Source organism: Equus asinus, chromosome 2 (genome assembly GCF_041296235.1).
Source record: "Equus asinus isolate D_3611 breed Donkey chromosome 2, EquAss-T2T_v2, whole genome shotgun sequence".
Lineage (NCBI taxonomy): Eukaryota > Metazoa > Chordata > Mammalia > Perissodactyla > Equidae > Equus > Equus asinus.
Genome location: NC_091791.1, coordinates 169091041 through 169102383, shown reverse-complemented (window position 1 = coordinate 169102383; position 11343 = coordinate 169091041). Strand labels below are relative to the sequence as shown.

Below are 11343 nucleotides of genomic sequence, written 5' to 3'. Positions count from 1 at the left end.
GGAGGAAGCCCCCTCGCTTGCTCCCTTCCATATCCTGCTAGACCTTCTCAGCAACAGGCCCTCTCTCCTGCTGCTTCTCCCACCCGCTCTGTCCCTCTCCAGCCCCTCCTCGCAGTAGAACCCTCTAGGGGGAGCCCCACCACTGAATACCCCGTTTCACACTCTCCCACACCAACCCCGGACTTCCCCTGGACGGCCCTTGCCCCTCCCTGTAAGCCACGCCCCTTCTCCGAGGGACAGCCCCTGTTCTGTCTCCGCGGTCCCGCTGGTCCTAGCTCCTCCCTCGGACAGCCCCTGGGCTTGTGACCCAGTCAGCACCGCCTCTCCTAGTAGCAACTAGCCGAGAATGGCTGAGGGGCTCCCTACGGTTTGCAATCTGCCAGGGGGAGGGGGAACAGCAAGAAGGGGGCGGGGTTGAGGGGGGCGGGCCTGGACGTGGGGAGTGAAAGCGAAAGCCCAGGCGGCGAGCCGGGAGACCGGAGATCTACCTGCTGGAGCAGCATGGCCAAGCCTTGTGGGGTGCGCCTGAGCGGGGAAGCCCGCAAACAGGTAACGGGGGGCTGGGAGGCCAGAAAGGGGCCAGGGAGCCCTCCTGGATGAGGCCCAGCCGGGCGCTCCAGGGGACCGAGGCCGTGCCAGAGAACTCCCCCAACCTCCCTTTAGTGCTTTCACTTCTCCCCGGGGATTCCCAGATTCCTGCCCTCTGGCCGGTCTCTGCGCTGAGCATGGGCTTCCAGGGAAATCTGGCTTGTGGTGGCAAAGGCCTGAGCCAAGTTGGAGGGCATCCCGTTGGGAGTGGGATCTTACTTTTAACAACTGAGCCCCTTAACCAACATCCGGGTACTGCTCTCTGTGCAGGTGGATGTCTTCAGGCAAAATCTTTTCCAGGAGGTAAGTCTTCAGGATTTAAGCGATTTGACTGAGAATCTTGGACTAATTCTTGAGGGTCACAACCTCCCAGAGTGATTTCTGAACCCACTCTAAACCTGGGCCCTACTTCCTTTATCAGACCTTCACCCAAGATAAGCTCCTAATGATTGATCTCTACCTTTTATTTGACCCTTCTTAATACTCTCCTCACTTCTGCCACTTCCTCTCCTCTCTTTTGGTGTGGAGGAAAAGGCTGTGGCCCCAAAGCAGGGATACCACAGTCCTTACCTTCCTCTGCTTCCCAACTTGGGCAAGGCCCTTCACTTTTCCTCACTTCCTCAGTGAATGAGGGCTTCACTTTCCTCATTCGTTAGTATTGGATCCAATGATTTCCAAGGGCCCCTCCAGTCCCACTTCTCAGACATCTCATTGAGCATCTTCTATGATTCCCCACCCATGCAATGTAACCCACAGGCTGAGGAATTCCTCTACAGATTCTTGCCACAGAAAATCATGTACCTGAATCAGCTCTTGCAGGTGAGTAGTGTGGGCCCCTCCTGCCCCACCCCATGGCCTCTCTCCTCTCCACCCACCCTCTCTAGCTAACAACTGGGTTTAGCATGCAGAGAACAGTGGTGACTGGTGGACTGGGAACGTTTGGATGGTGTGAGGCCTGAGCCTAGGCTGAGAGGCAGAGGGCAGGTGGGATGTGTTGAGGGGAAGACTGTGACTCGGGATGAGGGGAAGAGGCTGGGCAGGCCCTGACAGTGAGCTCTGTGCAGGAGGATTCCCTCAACGTGGCTGACCTGACCTCTCTCCGGGCCCCACTGGACATCCCCATCCCAGACCCCCCACCCAAGGATGATGAGGTGAGACACTCAGGCCGTAGGGCTCAGACTATAAACCCAGGGGAGACGGGTGACCCTCCAACCTCCATGACTTTTCTAAAGCTACTTTCCCCTTTTTTACCTTAGATGGAAACAGATAAGCAGGAGAAGAAAGAAGGTGAGAGAGGAGGGGGTGGCTAGGGAAGGGGAAATGGCACATTGATTGCTGGATGAGAAGGGGCCTGAATCCCCTCTTTCTCACAGTCCCCAAGTGCGGCTTTCTCCCTGGGAACGAGAAGGTCCTGGCCCTGCTTGCCCTGGTTAAGCCAGAAGTCTGGACTCTTAAAGAAAAATGCATTCTGGTAAGCCTGGGAACTGGGGGAAGTAGAAAGACAAGACAAGCCAGGCAGGCCCTGGTCTCCTTCAGAGATGCAAGTCCTTCATTCAGGGACCTATTCCCAAAATGGGAAACTTCCTTCTGTGCCTGGGTTTGGATACCTTTTATTCTCCTCATTCTGCTGGACCTCTGATATCACAATGGTATCCCCCAAATCAGAGACTGTAGCCACTTCCATAACCTCAGAATCTACTGCTGTAACAGGTCCACAGTGCAGGTGATGTGATATAGTGTGTTGGTTTAAGAGCTTGGGCCCTAGAGGGAAACTGCCTGGGTTCAGATCCTGACACTTACCACTTGCCTAGCTGATTACCCTAAGTCAGTCACTTGGACTTTCTGTGACTCAGTTTTTTCATCTGTTAAGTGGGTACAGTAAGAACATACACCTTGAAAGTTTGCTATGAGGGTTAAAAAAGTTATATAATACATAGCACAGTGCCTGGCACATAATAAGTAGTCAATTAAATATGGCTATTATTAGGAAGTGGCAGTAATAGGAAGAACCCAGTAAGTTTGTTGAGTGATTCCTACATGATACCTCTTAGGTGATCACATGGATCCAGCACCTGATCCCCAAGATTGAAGATGGAAATGACTTTGGGGTGGCAATCCAGGTAAGAAAGGGGTGTGTGAGGATGGTGAGAGCGGGAGAGACTTGGGGAGGGAGGGATAGGAGCTAGACATGACCCAGGAGAAGGAGGAAGATGGCGAGTGAAGGAGGGAGGAGATGAAGTGTTTTCTTTGCCTCCCATCTCTTTTTGTCACCACAGGAGAAGGTGCTAGAAAGGGTGAATGCGGTCAAGACCAAAGTGGAAGCCTTCCAGACAACCATTTCCAAGTGAGGGCAGCTGGAGGACCACCACGGGGGGCTGCAGGGACATTACTTTGGGACTCCCAAAGCTGGACAGTCCCATGAGGATAGTGGGGGGCTTTGGGAAGGGTCTGAAGGAGTATATCTCTCTGAATGCTTATTCTTGTGGATATTCCCTTTGCTTCCGGCAGGTACTTCTTAGAACGCGGGGATGCTGTGGCCAAGGCCTCTAAGGAGACCCATGTAGTGAGTGGATAGTCCACCAGCCTTCTGGCTGCGGCTGGCTGGGGTTGGGGTGAGGAAGTGGAGGGATAGATGTCCTCCTTGTCTGATTTCTGACCTTCCCAATGTGGAGAATATTAAGCCAAATGCATTGCCTAAGAAAACTGATTTGGGCTTCAAAAACCTTGACCTCTTTCTCTGCTTGATCCTGTGGGATTCCATTTCTTGGTGCTGAGAAGGGGCTCATCCTCAAGTTACCTATTCCCTATATGAGGAAACTCAACCAATGTCCCAACCTCCCATGGGGCTAAGTCAGCTTTGCCTCCTACATCCCAGATGGATTACCGGGCCCTGGTACACGAGCGAGACGAGGCGGCCTATGGGGAGCTCAGGGCCATGGTGCTGGACCTGAGAGCCTTCTATGTGAGTGCGGAGTAAGCCCCTAAGGGAGGTGGATGTGGGCAGGGGAAAGTCCAAGAACCTGACTGCTGCCCTTCTGGCCTTCTTCCAGGCTGAGCTTTATCATATCATCAGCAGCAACCTGGAGAAGATTGTCAACCCCAAGGGTGAAGAGAAACCATCTATGTACTGATCCCAGGGCTAGAAGGGACATAAATGACCTATACTTTGTGTGGATTACCTCCAGTGTGTGTCATTTATTTAAAAAGCATTTATTGAGTGCCACCTGTCTCCAGACTCTGAATGTGAATGCAGTGGTGGGACAGGGAAGGGGTGCCAGGAAGACAAAGATGAATCAGACACCCATCCTGTTCTTAAGAAGTCATCTTAAAGAACAGGGTGGAAACGCTTACATGCCGTGACAGCCATGCAGATAACCCGTATTTGGGAATTTCACAAGATTATTTCCATCCTGGGGGTCTCATAAGTGCTTCCTGGAAGAGGTGGCATTTGGGCAGAGACTTTATAGGAATAATCAGGCTTTGGACAGACAAAGGGAAAACTCTGTGGCTGAGGTGAAGGAGTGAAGGAGCAACCCTCATCAGCTGAAAGCAAGCCTGGAGGGAGAATGAGGTTTCGTGGGAGAATTAAGGGTGAATGGTTGGCCTCCTCAAGGGCTGGGGGTCGGGGAGTGGGGGTGGGGGGTGCCGGGAGCTCCCAAGGCATTATGGTGAAGGAAATTACATGTAAATTTCTCCTTTTGTTCTTTTTTCCCCTCCTTCAGCCAATTGCCGTCTTTATTTCTGCAGATACTACATTAAGGGTCATATACCCTGTAGTCGCAAAGCTCATTAGTAAGTGACAGAGCCGGTCTAGAGTACAAATCCACTCACTCCATAGCAGAAGCAAGGCGGTCTGCTGCGCGCCCACGCTCCAAGAGCCTCCGCTCCCGGACACACGACGCAGGGCGCGCTTCGCCCGCTGGCTCTGCGGGGTGGGGGCGGGCTGCACGGGGAACAGACGAAGCCATCCTGCAATCCAGAGCCGGAGTCGGGCTGCCTAGCCAATCAGGGTGCGGGCAGTTCTCTTTAGTTTACAGTTGTGGGTTCTTTCCAATTCGCTGGGGCCAGGTCTGCACGCGGCCGGTGATTGGGCAAAAGCAGAACCTCTAAGCCTATCAAAGATCACCACGTGGGCGGGACTCCAGAAGCCGGTCTGGCTTGGAGCGGCGGGCTCTGGGTCCCGCAGACAGGCGCGGGTCTGCGGCCGCCTGCTGGGGGCGGGCGGAGGCGGGGCTCGGCGCCGCAGCATGCAATCTGGACCGCCGGCGTGCCGGGCCAGGTGGGGGCCGGGCGTCGGGGCCGAGGTCGCCCGGAGCCGGCGGGCTGCCTTCGAGCCGAGTCAGCCTCACTGCCGAACCTAAGGGAGGGGGCACGGGGAAGGCCAAGGAGGGCGCCGGGGCGCTAGAGGGAACTTTGCGGACGCGAGCTGGGGCTCCTCTCGCCATGGGGGAGGTGGAGATCTCGGCCCGGGCCTACGTGAAGATGTGTCTGCATGCCGCCCGGTATCCGCACGCCGCGGTCAACGGGCTGTTGCTGGCGCCGGCGCAGCGGTTGGAAGAATGCCTGTGCCTCACCGACTGTGTGCCCCTGTTCCATAGCCACCTGGCCCTGTCCGTCATGCTGGAGGTCGCCCTCAACCAGGTGCCGCCGCTGGACGCCCACAGACCGCCGCGATCCCCTAACACCCCTAGCCCAAGCCCATCCCCGGCCTCTTGGCAGCAGTGCGCACCCACAGGGCGGGCGGCACGATTTCGATACTGATGGCCCTTTCCCACGGCAGGTGGATGTGTGGGGCGCGCAGGCCGGGCTGGTAGTGGCTGGGTACTACCATGCCAATGCAGCTCTGGACGACCAGAGGTGAGTGGGGTAGCCAGAAGCAGAAGTCTAACGGTAATGGGTTTGGGGGGCGGGGCGGTCAAGAGAACCCCTCTTGGTCAGTCTTTCCATCTGTCTTCATCAAATGCTTAGGAGCAAGGCCTGTCCACCAGACACTAGGCTGGGTATTGGAGTGAGGAAAGATAAAGAAATATAGAGGAGCTTCCTGGAGGAGCTGACGTGGGGGTGGGGAGGATCACTGTGTATCAATAGGAACAGGCTGACACCTGCTTTAACTGAGGTGCTCCCCAGGTGTTGAAAGAACACAGAGGAAGCCCAACTAGCAACTTTAAAAACGGAAATTTCTTTTTCTGTGTATAGAAAAAGTTTTCTACTTACGTATTAATCATGTTTCTGGATCAAATTATACATACTGTTGTGTAATTTGTTTTTCTCTCCTCACTTAATATCTGATATCTTTCCATCTCTAAAGCAAGATCTACCTTACCCTATAGGATATAGTGTATAGCTATATAGTACAAATATGGAGGCACCATGATTTATTTAATGCCTTACATTAAACATTGAGGTTGTTTCCTATTTTTTGTTATTACAGACATTGTCCTATTATTACAGTAAATTCTTTGTAAGTGGAATTTCTGGGTCAGCATATGTATAGTATGCAGTTTGGTTATGCCAAATTACACTCCCAAAAGACCACTTTTGATTTCCACTCTCATCATCAGCATCTGAGCACCTGTTCCTCACAGCACTCAAGCACCAAGCTGTCGTGCATGAAGCATCAAGCAGGCCTGACCCCCCAGGCCAGCTACAGGGAAAGGCCATCACTGTGCCCACGTCTGTGAGACCTAGGAGGCCCAGCTCAAATGCACAGGGTTGCCCACAGTCAGCTCCTCACTCCTCTGATCTTCCCTTTACACAGCCCTGGGCCCCTGGCCTTGAAAATCGCTGGGCGGATTGCAGAATTCTTCCCTGATGCAGTACTTATTATGGTGAGGCTTGGGTTTCAGGGTGGGGAGTTGGAGAGAAAGTAGGAAGGGGGATCCTTGAAACCCTCACCTGCCCTTCCTTGTCCACACAGTTGGATAATCAGAAACTGGTGCCTCAGCCTCATGTTCCCCCAGTCATCGTCCTGGAGAACCACGGGCTCCGCTGGGTTCCCAAGGACAAGAACTTGTGAGTGCCCCACTCTTCCCAGCTCTTCTTGGAAGCCCACAGCTCCTGGGCCTCCTGTCCTTGGTTCTGCCCCAAGGGTCTTTCTCTAGACCCTAACATCTGCCAAGTGTCTGGCCCCACTGCCTGCTGAGTTTGACCTCCATGGGGGTTATTATTTCAGAGTGATGTGGAGGGACTGGGAAGAGTCACGGCACATGGTGGGAGCACTACTGGAGGGCCGGGCCTACCAGCACCTTGTGGACTTTGACTGCCACCTCGACGACATCCGACAGGACTGGACCAACCAGCAGCTCAACACTCAAATCACTCAATGGGTTGGTCCCACCAATGGAAATACCTGAGCCAGGGCCGGGGTGGGTGGTCAGGCTCCAATAAAGAGACTTGGGCTGACGGGCAACGGTATGATGATATTTATTGTGCCTGCGAGGCAAGGTGAGGGAGAACCCTCAACAGGCGGAAGGTGGGGGAAGGTCTGGAGTCCCCTGTAAATGGCAGAAAGGTCTCTTCTGGAGCCATCGCAGAATGAGAGGAGGCTCTCAATAGATCATTCCCTTTGTTTCTCCCCTGGGCTTCTTGAGCTTCTCAAAGTTCTTCAGGATGATGTCATATAACACAGCCTACAGAGCCAGGGAGGAGTGGGGGTCAGCTGCTGGCCCCCAGTGGCTCTGTGCCCCATCTCTAGCCTTGTGAGAGGTCGAGTTTTGACACCCTTCACCCCCAGCCTGCAGGGTCAGGGAGTGGGTGGCCTGGGGAAGCTGCTTCTGCCCACCCCTGCCCTCGCCTCCTCACATAAGCATTGCGGATCTCCATGACCATCAGCCGGATGTCCCGGTACTCTGCCTCATCCAGCTCGTGCACCAGCTGCCGATAATCACCCTGCAGGAGACCCGGGTCAAGCCTACTTCAAATGTGTCCTTCCCCCCACGCACCCTGACCTGGGCCTCACCTACCACGTGGGGCTGCTTGGCTGCTTTGGTCACAGCATCGCCTCGCTCAGAGAAATACCTGTGGGAAGTACACAGGTGTAGAGAGGAAAAGGAGGAGGGAGCCCAGGCCTCTGTCCAAGCTGAAAGCAGAGTGTGCATGCGGGTGCAGGTGGGTAGTCACTCACTTGGAGATTTGCGTGTGGAAGCCTTCCAGCTTGGTGTGAAGGGTGGTCATCAGCTCAAACACCTTCTCCTGGAGAAAGAATGCAAGGGGGAAAGTGGAAAGCAGCATGGATTAGAGGAAAGGAGGCAGAGGAGTGGGGCTGCGCTCTTACCTGGACAGCCACTCCAAAATTGTTCCCATCCTCAATCCGAGGTATCTGCAGCTGCAACCAGGTGGTGACCTGGGAGAAGAGAATGGCATCAAAGCCACATCAGCCGCCAACGCAATTCCCAAGTTCCTTTGCTTCCTTGCCCACAGTGGGTAGAGGTATGCCAGGTCCATCCTGAGCCCCAGGGCCTGGAATTCTGGCTTCACTGGCTGTGCCCTCTCTGTTAAGACCTACCACATGCCATGCCCTAACTGGCAGAGACTAAGGAGGACAAAGGGTTTGGCCTGAAGCCTGGGGTGGAAGTGGGAGGGCTCACCAGGTTGAGCTGCTCAATGACATCCTTGATCTCAGGCTTTAGGCGCTGCAGAAGGACTACAATCTTCTCATTGCAGTTCACTGGGCCACAGGGAGGGCCTAGGGAGTGGACAATGGGTCAGTCACATGGCTAGGACTGTGTAAGGGGCAGGGAAGAGAAGTCTTAGGGAGGAGCTCCTGGGAGGTGAGACTCAAGTCCCTTCCCACCACAGGGGTACCTTTGTCTTCATCGTCCCCTTTCTTCTTTTCATCCTTGTCTTCCTTCTGCAGGGAGAGAGGAGTCCTTGGGAGTCAGGCCTAAGGCTGATTTTCCCCATGCTTGGGTCCCTCCTCCCAGCTCTTCCCAGCTTGCCTCCTGCTGTTTCTTCCGCTCCTCCTTCTCTTTCTCCTTGACTGGATCAGGCACTGGGATGTCCAAGGGGGCCTTCAGATTGCTCAGGTTGGCTTCATTGAGAACTGGCTCCTGGTGCATGCAGGTTGGGAGGAGGGCTGGAGGCAAGGGCATCCCTCTCACCTCCTCACTTCATGGCCCCCCAGACTCTCCCCTTGGCCTCTACTCTCTAGTTCCCTGCCCTGCCCCAGTACCTTTAAAAATGCATCCAACTCAGAAATCTTCTTGGGGAAATAGCTCCCCAGCAGGTTCTCTGTCTATGCGTGAGGTGGGGGTGGGGGAAGATGGGGGTCAGAATGGAATGCCCTTCCTAGGAAGGCAGGAAGCAAGGAAGGGCTAGCAGTGGGAGTTGCGTAGGGGTGGGGTCTGATGGCACAGGTCTTACCTTGGAACACAGGTCCTCACGGAACACATCCACCTGTGGGACACACGCAGCCCTTCAGACACCTTGCTTTATGGCCAGTTTATTTAGGGCCTGACCTGGGGAAGGGTGGAGTGGATCCCGTGGGGTTGGGGAGGGTGGAGTGGATCCTAGTAGGGCTGGATTTGGGAGATGAGCACATTCCTGGCAGTGAAGCGCGAGTGGTTCAAGTGAGAAGAGATTCCTCGGGTCTCCTGGGCTGTGTGAGGAGGGCTGTAGGAGAGCCTCTGCGACTGGGGCAGGGACGCAGTGGCCTGTGGAGTGGGTCCCAGGGCCCACCCAGTGGGAAAGGCCACGAGGTGGCAGGGCAGGTCCCGCAGCCCGTCTGTGTGTGGCCCGGGCCCCGCGCCAGCGGACTTCCCCTCCATGCCTGCTCTCCGCTTCACCTCACCCCGCTGAGCCTCGGCCGCCTCGCCTCCCCCTGCAGGCGGACCTCGACGGTCTCCCCGGGGCTCAGGTGCTCCAGGCACCGAGGCTCTCGTGGGCTCCGATGAGCGACCGTGATTAGAGTCGGGGGCTGGGGAGCCGGGTCGCGGATGTTTCCAGGCTTTCGGGGCCACGCCTCCCCACTGGGCCCGTCCTGGACCCCGCAGCGCTCACCTTGGCTTGGGCTTCGGGCTGGACCCTGAGCGTGGCCATGGCCGGGGCCGGGGGCCTGGCGCCGCGCGCGAAGGGAGCGGGCACGGGGAAGGGAAAGCGAAAGCAGCGCCGGCTCCCCGCACGGCCTTCCTGCGGACTGGTAGTGGAGGTGCTAGGGGAGGCGGGGACAGGCGGAGAAGAGAGGCGCGGCGGGCGGCCGAGGCGGGGCTCCCCCTAGAGCCGGAGAGGCGCGTTTCCAGCGCTCGGCCACCTCCCCCTTCCCCTCCCCGCCTCGCTCTCGAAGCCCCGCCTCCCCGTCCCACTTCCCTGTTCCAGCTTCCTTACTGCCTCCGCCCGTCCGGCCTCCCCCTTCGTCGCCTTCCTTCTCCTCCTCACCTCCCAACGCCCCGCTTCCCACCTCCCCGCTTCCCACCGCCCTGCCTCCTGACTCCTCACGGCCTCTTGTCTTCCCCTGCTCGGTCTGGGACAGCGATAAGCCTTATCTGGCTCTCTTCCATCTTTCCTCAGAGATGGAGCAAGACCTGGCCTCCCTTCCCTAGCCCTGCCGATGTGGACCTTTGGCTCCCCGGGCATCGTCTGGCCCATGCAGTGACATTCAGACGCTGGCTCCACCGCAACCGAGGTCCTAGTCAGCTCCCTGCTGACCCGTGTGGACTGCACTCCTCCATAAACCACTCCACACAGCGACGGGATTATGCCTTTCTCTTGCTTAAAACTTTCTCGACTTCCTGTTGACCTTAGAGTGAAATCTAAAGGGCTCTCCTGGCGCATAAGGCCTGCCTGGCCTGCCCGGCACCTGGTCCCCTTCAACTTCACTTTCCACTGCTTTCTCCCCCTTTATTACACTTCCAAATACCTGGGCTTACCATTTGTTTCGAACCCGGTCAGTGTCGCTAGTTCATTCCTACCTCAGGGTCTTTGCCCTTGTTGATCACTTTGCCTGACACACCCTTCCCCTGCCTCACGTTGCCATTCGGTTCTCAGTGGAAATGTCACCTCTTCAGAGAGAACTCTCTCCATCATCCTTTATAAAGTACCTCCCCCCAAGTGTCTCTATTACAAAGCAGCCTGTTTAGTACCTTCACAACACTTATCTCTCTCAGATTGGCCAGTTTATTTTTTGAGGAGAGTGTGAGTTAGACCAGAGGTTGGCAAACTTTTTCTGTGAAAGGCCAGATTTTTTATTTTAGGCTTTGTGGGCCATATGGTGTCTGTAGCTGCTATTTGACTCTACCGTTGCAGCGGGCAAACAGCTATGCCTAAATGAATAAGTGTATCTAGGTTCCAATAAAACTTTATTTATGGACCCTGGAATTTGAATTTCATGTAATTTTCATGTGTCATGAAATATCATTCTTCTTTGATTTTTTCAATCATTAAAAATACAAAAACCATTTTTAGCTCTCAGGTCATACGACAACTGGCCACAGGAGGGCTGTAGTTTGCTGGCCTCTGGTTAGAGCAGAGACAAGGGACCCATTTTGCCTGGGTTTATAGTCCTGGCTCTGATATTAACTAGCTGTGAACAAGTTACTTAACCTCTGGGGCTTAGTATTCACAAGTGTAGAATGGGAATACTACCAAACCTACCTCATAGTGGTGTTGTTGTGAGGGCTAAATCTGTTAACTTATATGAAGAACTTACTGACACTTAGAACAGTGCTTGGCACATAGTAAGCACAATACTAGAATTTGCTCTTATTTGTGTTTATCATCTGCCTCCCCCATTAAGCCATAAGCCCCTAAACAGCAGAAACC

General features: G+C 55.0%; 3 protein-coding genes across 3 annotated transcripts; 2 read left to right on the top strand and 1 right to left on the bottom strand.

Annotated features, from left to right (window-relative positions):
* Positions 1 to 101: 101 nt before the first annotated feature.
* On the top strand, positions 102 to 3766 carry PSME2 (proteasome activator subunit 2). The gene is made up of 11 exons (XM_014868606.3): positions 102 to 549; positions 859 to 891; positions 1345 to 1407; positions 1653 to 1739; positions 1845 to 1875; positions 1962 to 2059; positions 2640 to 2708; positions 2865 to 2932; positions 3097 to 3151; positions 3464 to 3550; positions 3639 to 3766. The coding sequence occupies exons 1-11, from the start codon at positions 502 to 504 to the stop codon at positions 3717 to 3719; spliced, it is 720 nt and encodes a 239-aa protein (XP_014724092.1). The 5' UTR covers positions 102 to 501; the 3' UTR covers positions 3720 to 3766.
* A 956-nt stretch (positions 3767 to 4722) lies between these two features.
* On the top strand, positions 4723 to 6997 carry EMC9 (ER membrane protein complex subunit 9). Its single transcript, XM_014868610.3, has 5 exons — positions 4723 to 5229; positions 5369 to 5445; positions 6347 to 6416; positions 6506 to 6600; positions 6761 to 6997. Exons 1-5 carry the CDS (start codon positions 5032 to 5034, stop codon positions 6939 to 6941), a joined length of 621 nt encoding a protein of 206 aa, XP_014724096.1. The 5' UTR covers positions 4723 to 5031; the 3' UTR covers positions 6942 to 6997.
* On the bottom strand, positions 6996 to 10291 carry PSME1 (proteasome activator subunit 1). The gene is made up of 12 exons (XM_014868607.3): positions 10141 to 10291; positions 9586 to 9798; positions 8950 to 8982; positions 8759 to 8821; positions 8526 to 8636; positions 8392 to 8437; positions 8175 to 8272; positions 7862 to 7930; positions 7712 to 7779; positions 7551 to 7605; positions 7390 to 7476; positions 6996 to 7217 (listed from the first exon to the last, which is right to left on the bottom strand). Exons 1-12 carry the CDS (start codon positions 10168 to 10170, stop codon positions 7137 to 7139), a joined length of 954 nt encoding a protein of 317 aa, XP_014724093.2. The 5' UTR covers positions 10171 to 10291; the 3' UTR covers positions 6996 to 7136.
* Positions 10292 to 11343: the final 1052 nt, after the last annotated feature.

Bases quoted from the DNA above. Each gene is read 5' to 3' on its own strand.
- PSME1 (XM_014868607.3), bottom strand. From the start codon at position 10,170: ATGGGCCAGACGATGCCCGGGGAGCCAAAG. The intron at 8,822-8,949 runs GTAAGACCTGTG...CCTCACGCATAG, and splicing joins GTGAGGACCTGTGTTCCAAG to ACAGAGAACCTGCTGGGGAG. The intron at 8,438-8,525 runs GCAAGCTGGGAA...CTCTCCCTGCAG, and splicing joins AGCGGAAGAAACAGCAGGAG to AAGGAAGACAAGGATGAAAA.
- EMC9 (XM_014868610.3), top strand. From the start codon at position 5,032: ATGGGGGAGGTGGAGATCTCGGCCCGGGCCTACGTGAAGATGTGTCTG. The intron at 5,230-5,368 runs GTGCCGCCGCTG...TTCCCACGGCAG, and splicing joins TGGAGGTCGCCCTCAACCAG to GTGGATGTGTGGGGCGCGCA. The intron at 5,446-6,346 runs GTGAGTGGGGTA...CCCTTTACACAG, and splicing joins GCAGCTCTGGACGACCAGAG to CCCTGGGCCCCTGGCCTTGA.
- PSME2 (XM_014868606.3), top strand. From the start codon at position 502: ATGGCCAAGCCTTGTGGGGTGCGCCTGAGCGGGGAAGCCCGCAAACAG. The intron at 1,408-1,652 runs GTGAGTAGTGTG...AGCTCTGTGCAG, and splicing joins ACCTGAATCAGCTCTTGCAG to GAGGATTCCCTCAACGTGGC. The intron at 2,709-2,864 runs GTAAGAAAGGGG...TTGTCACCACAG, and splicing joins ACTTTGGGGTGGCAATCCAG to GAGAAGGTGCTAGAAAGGGT.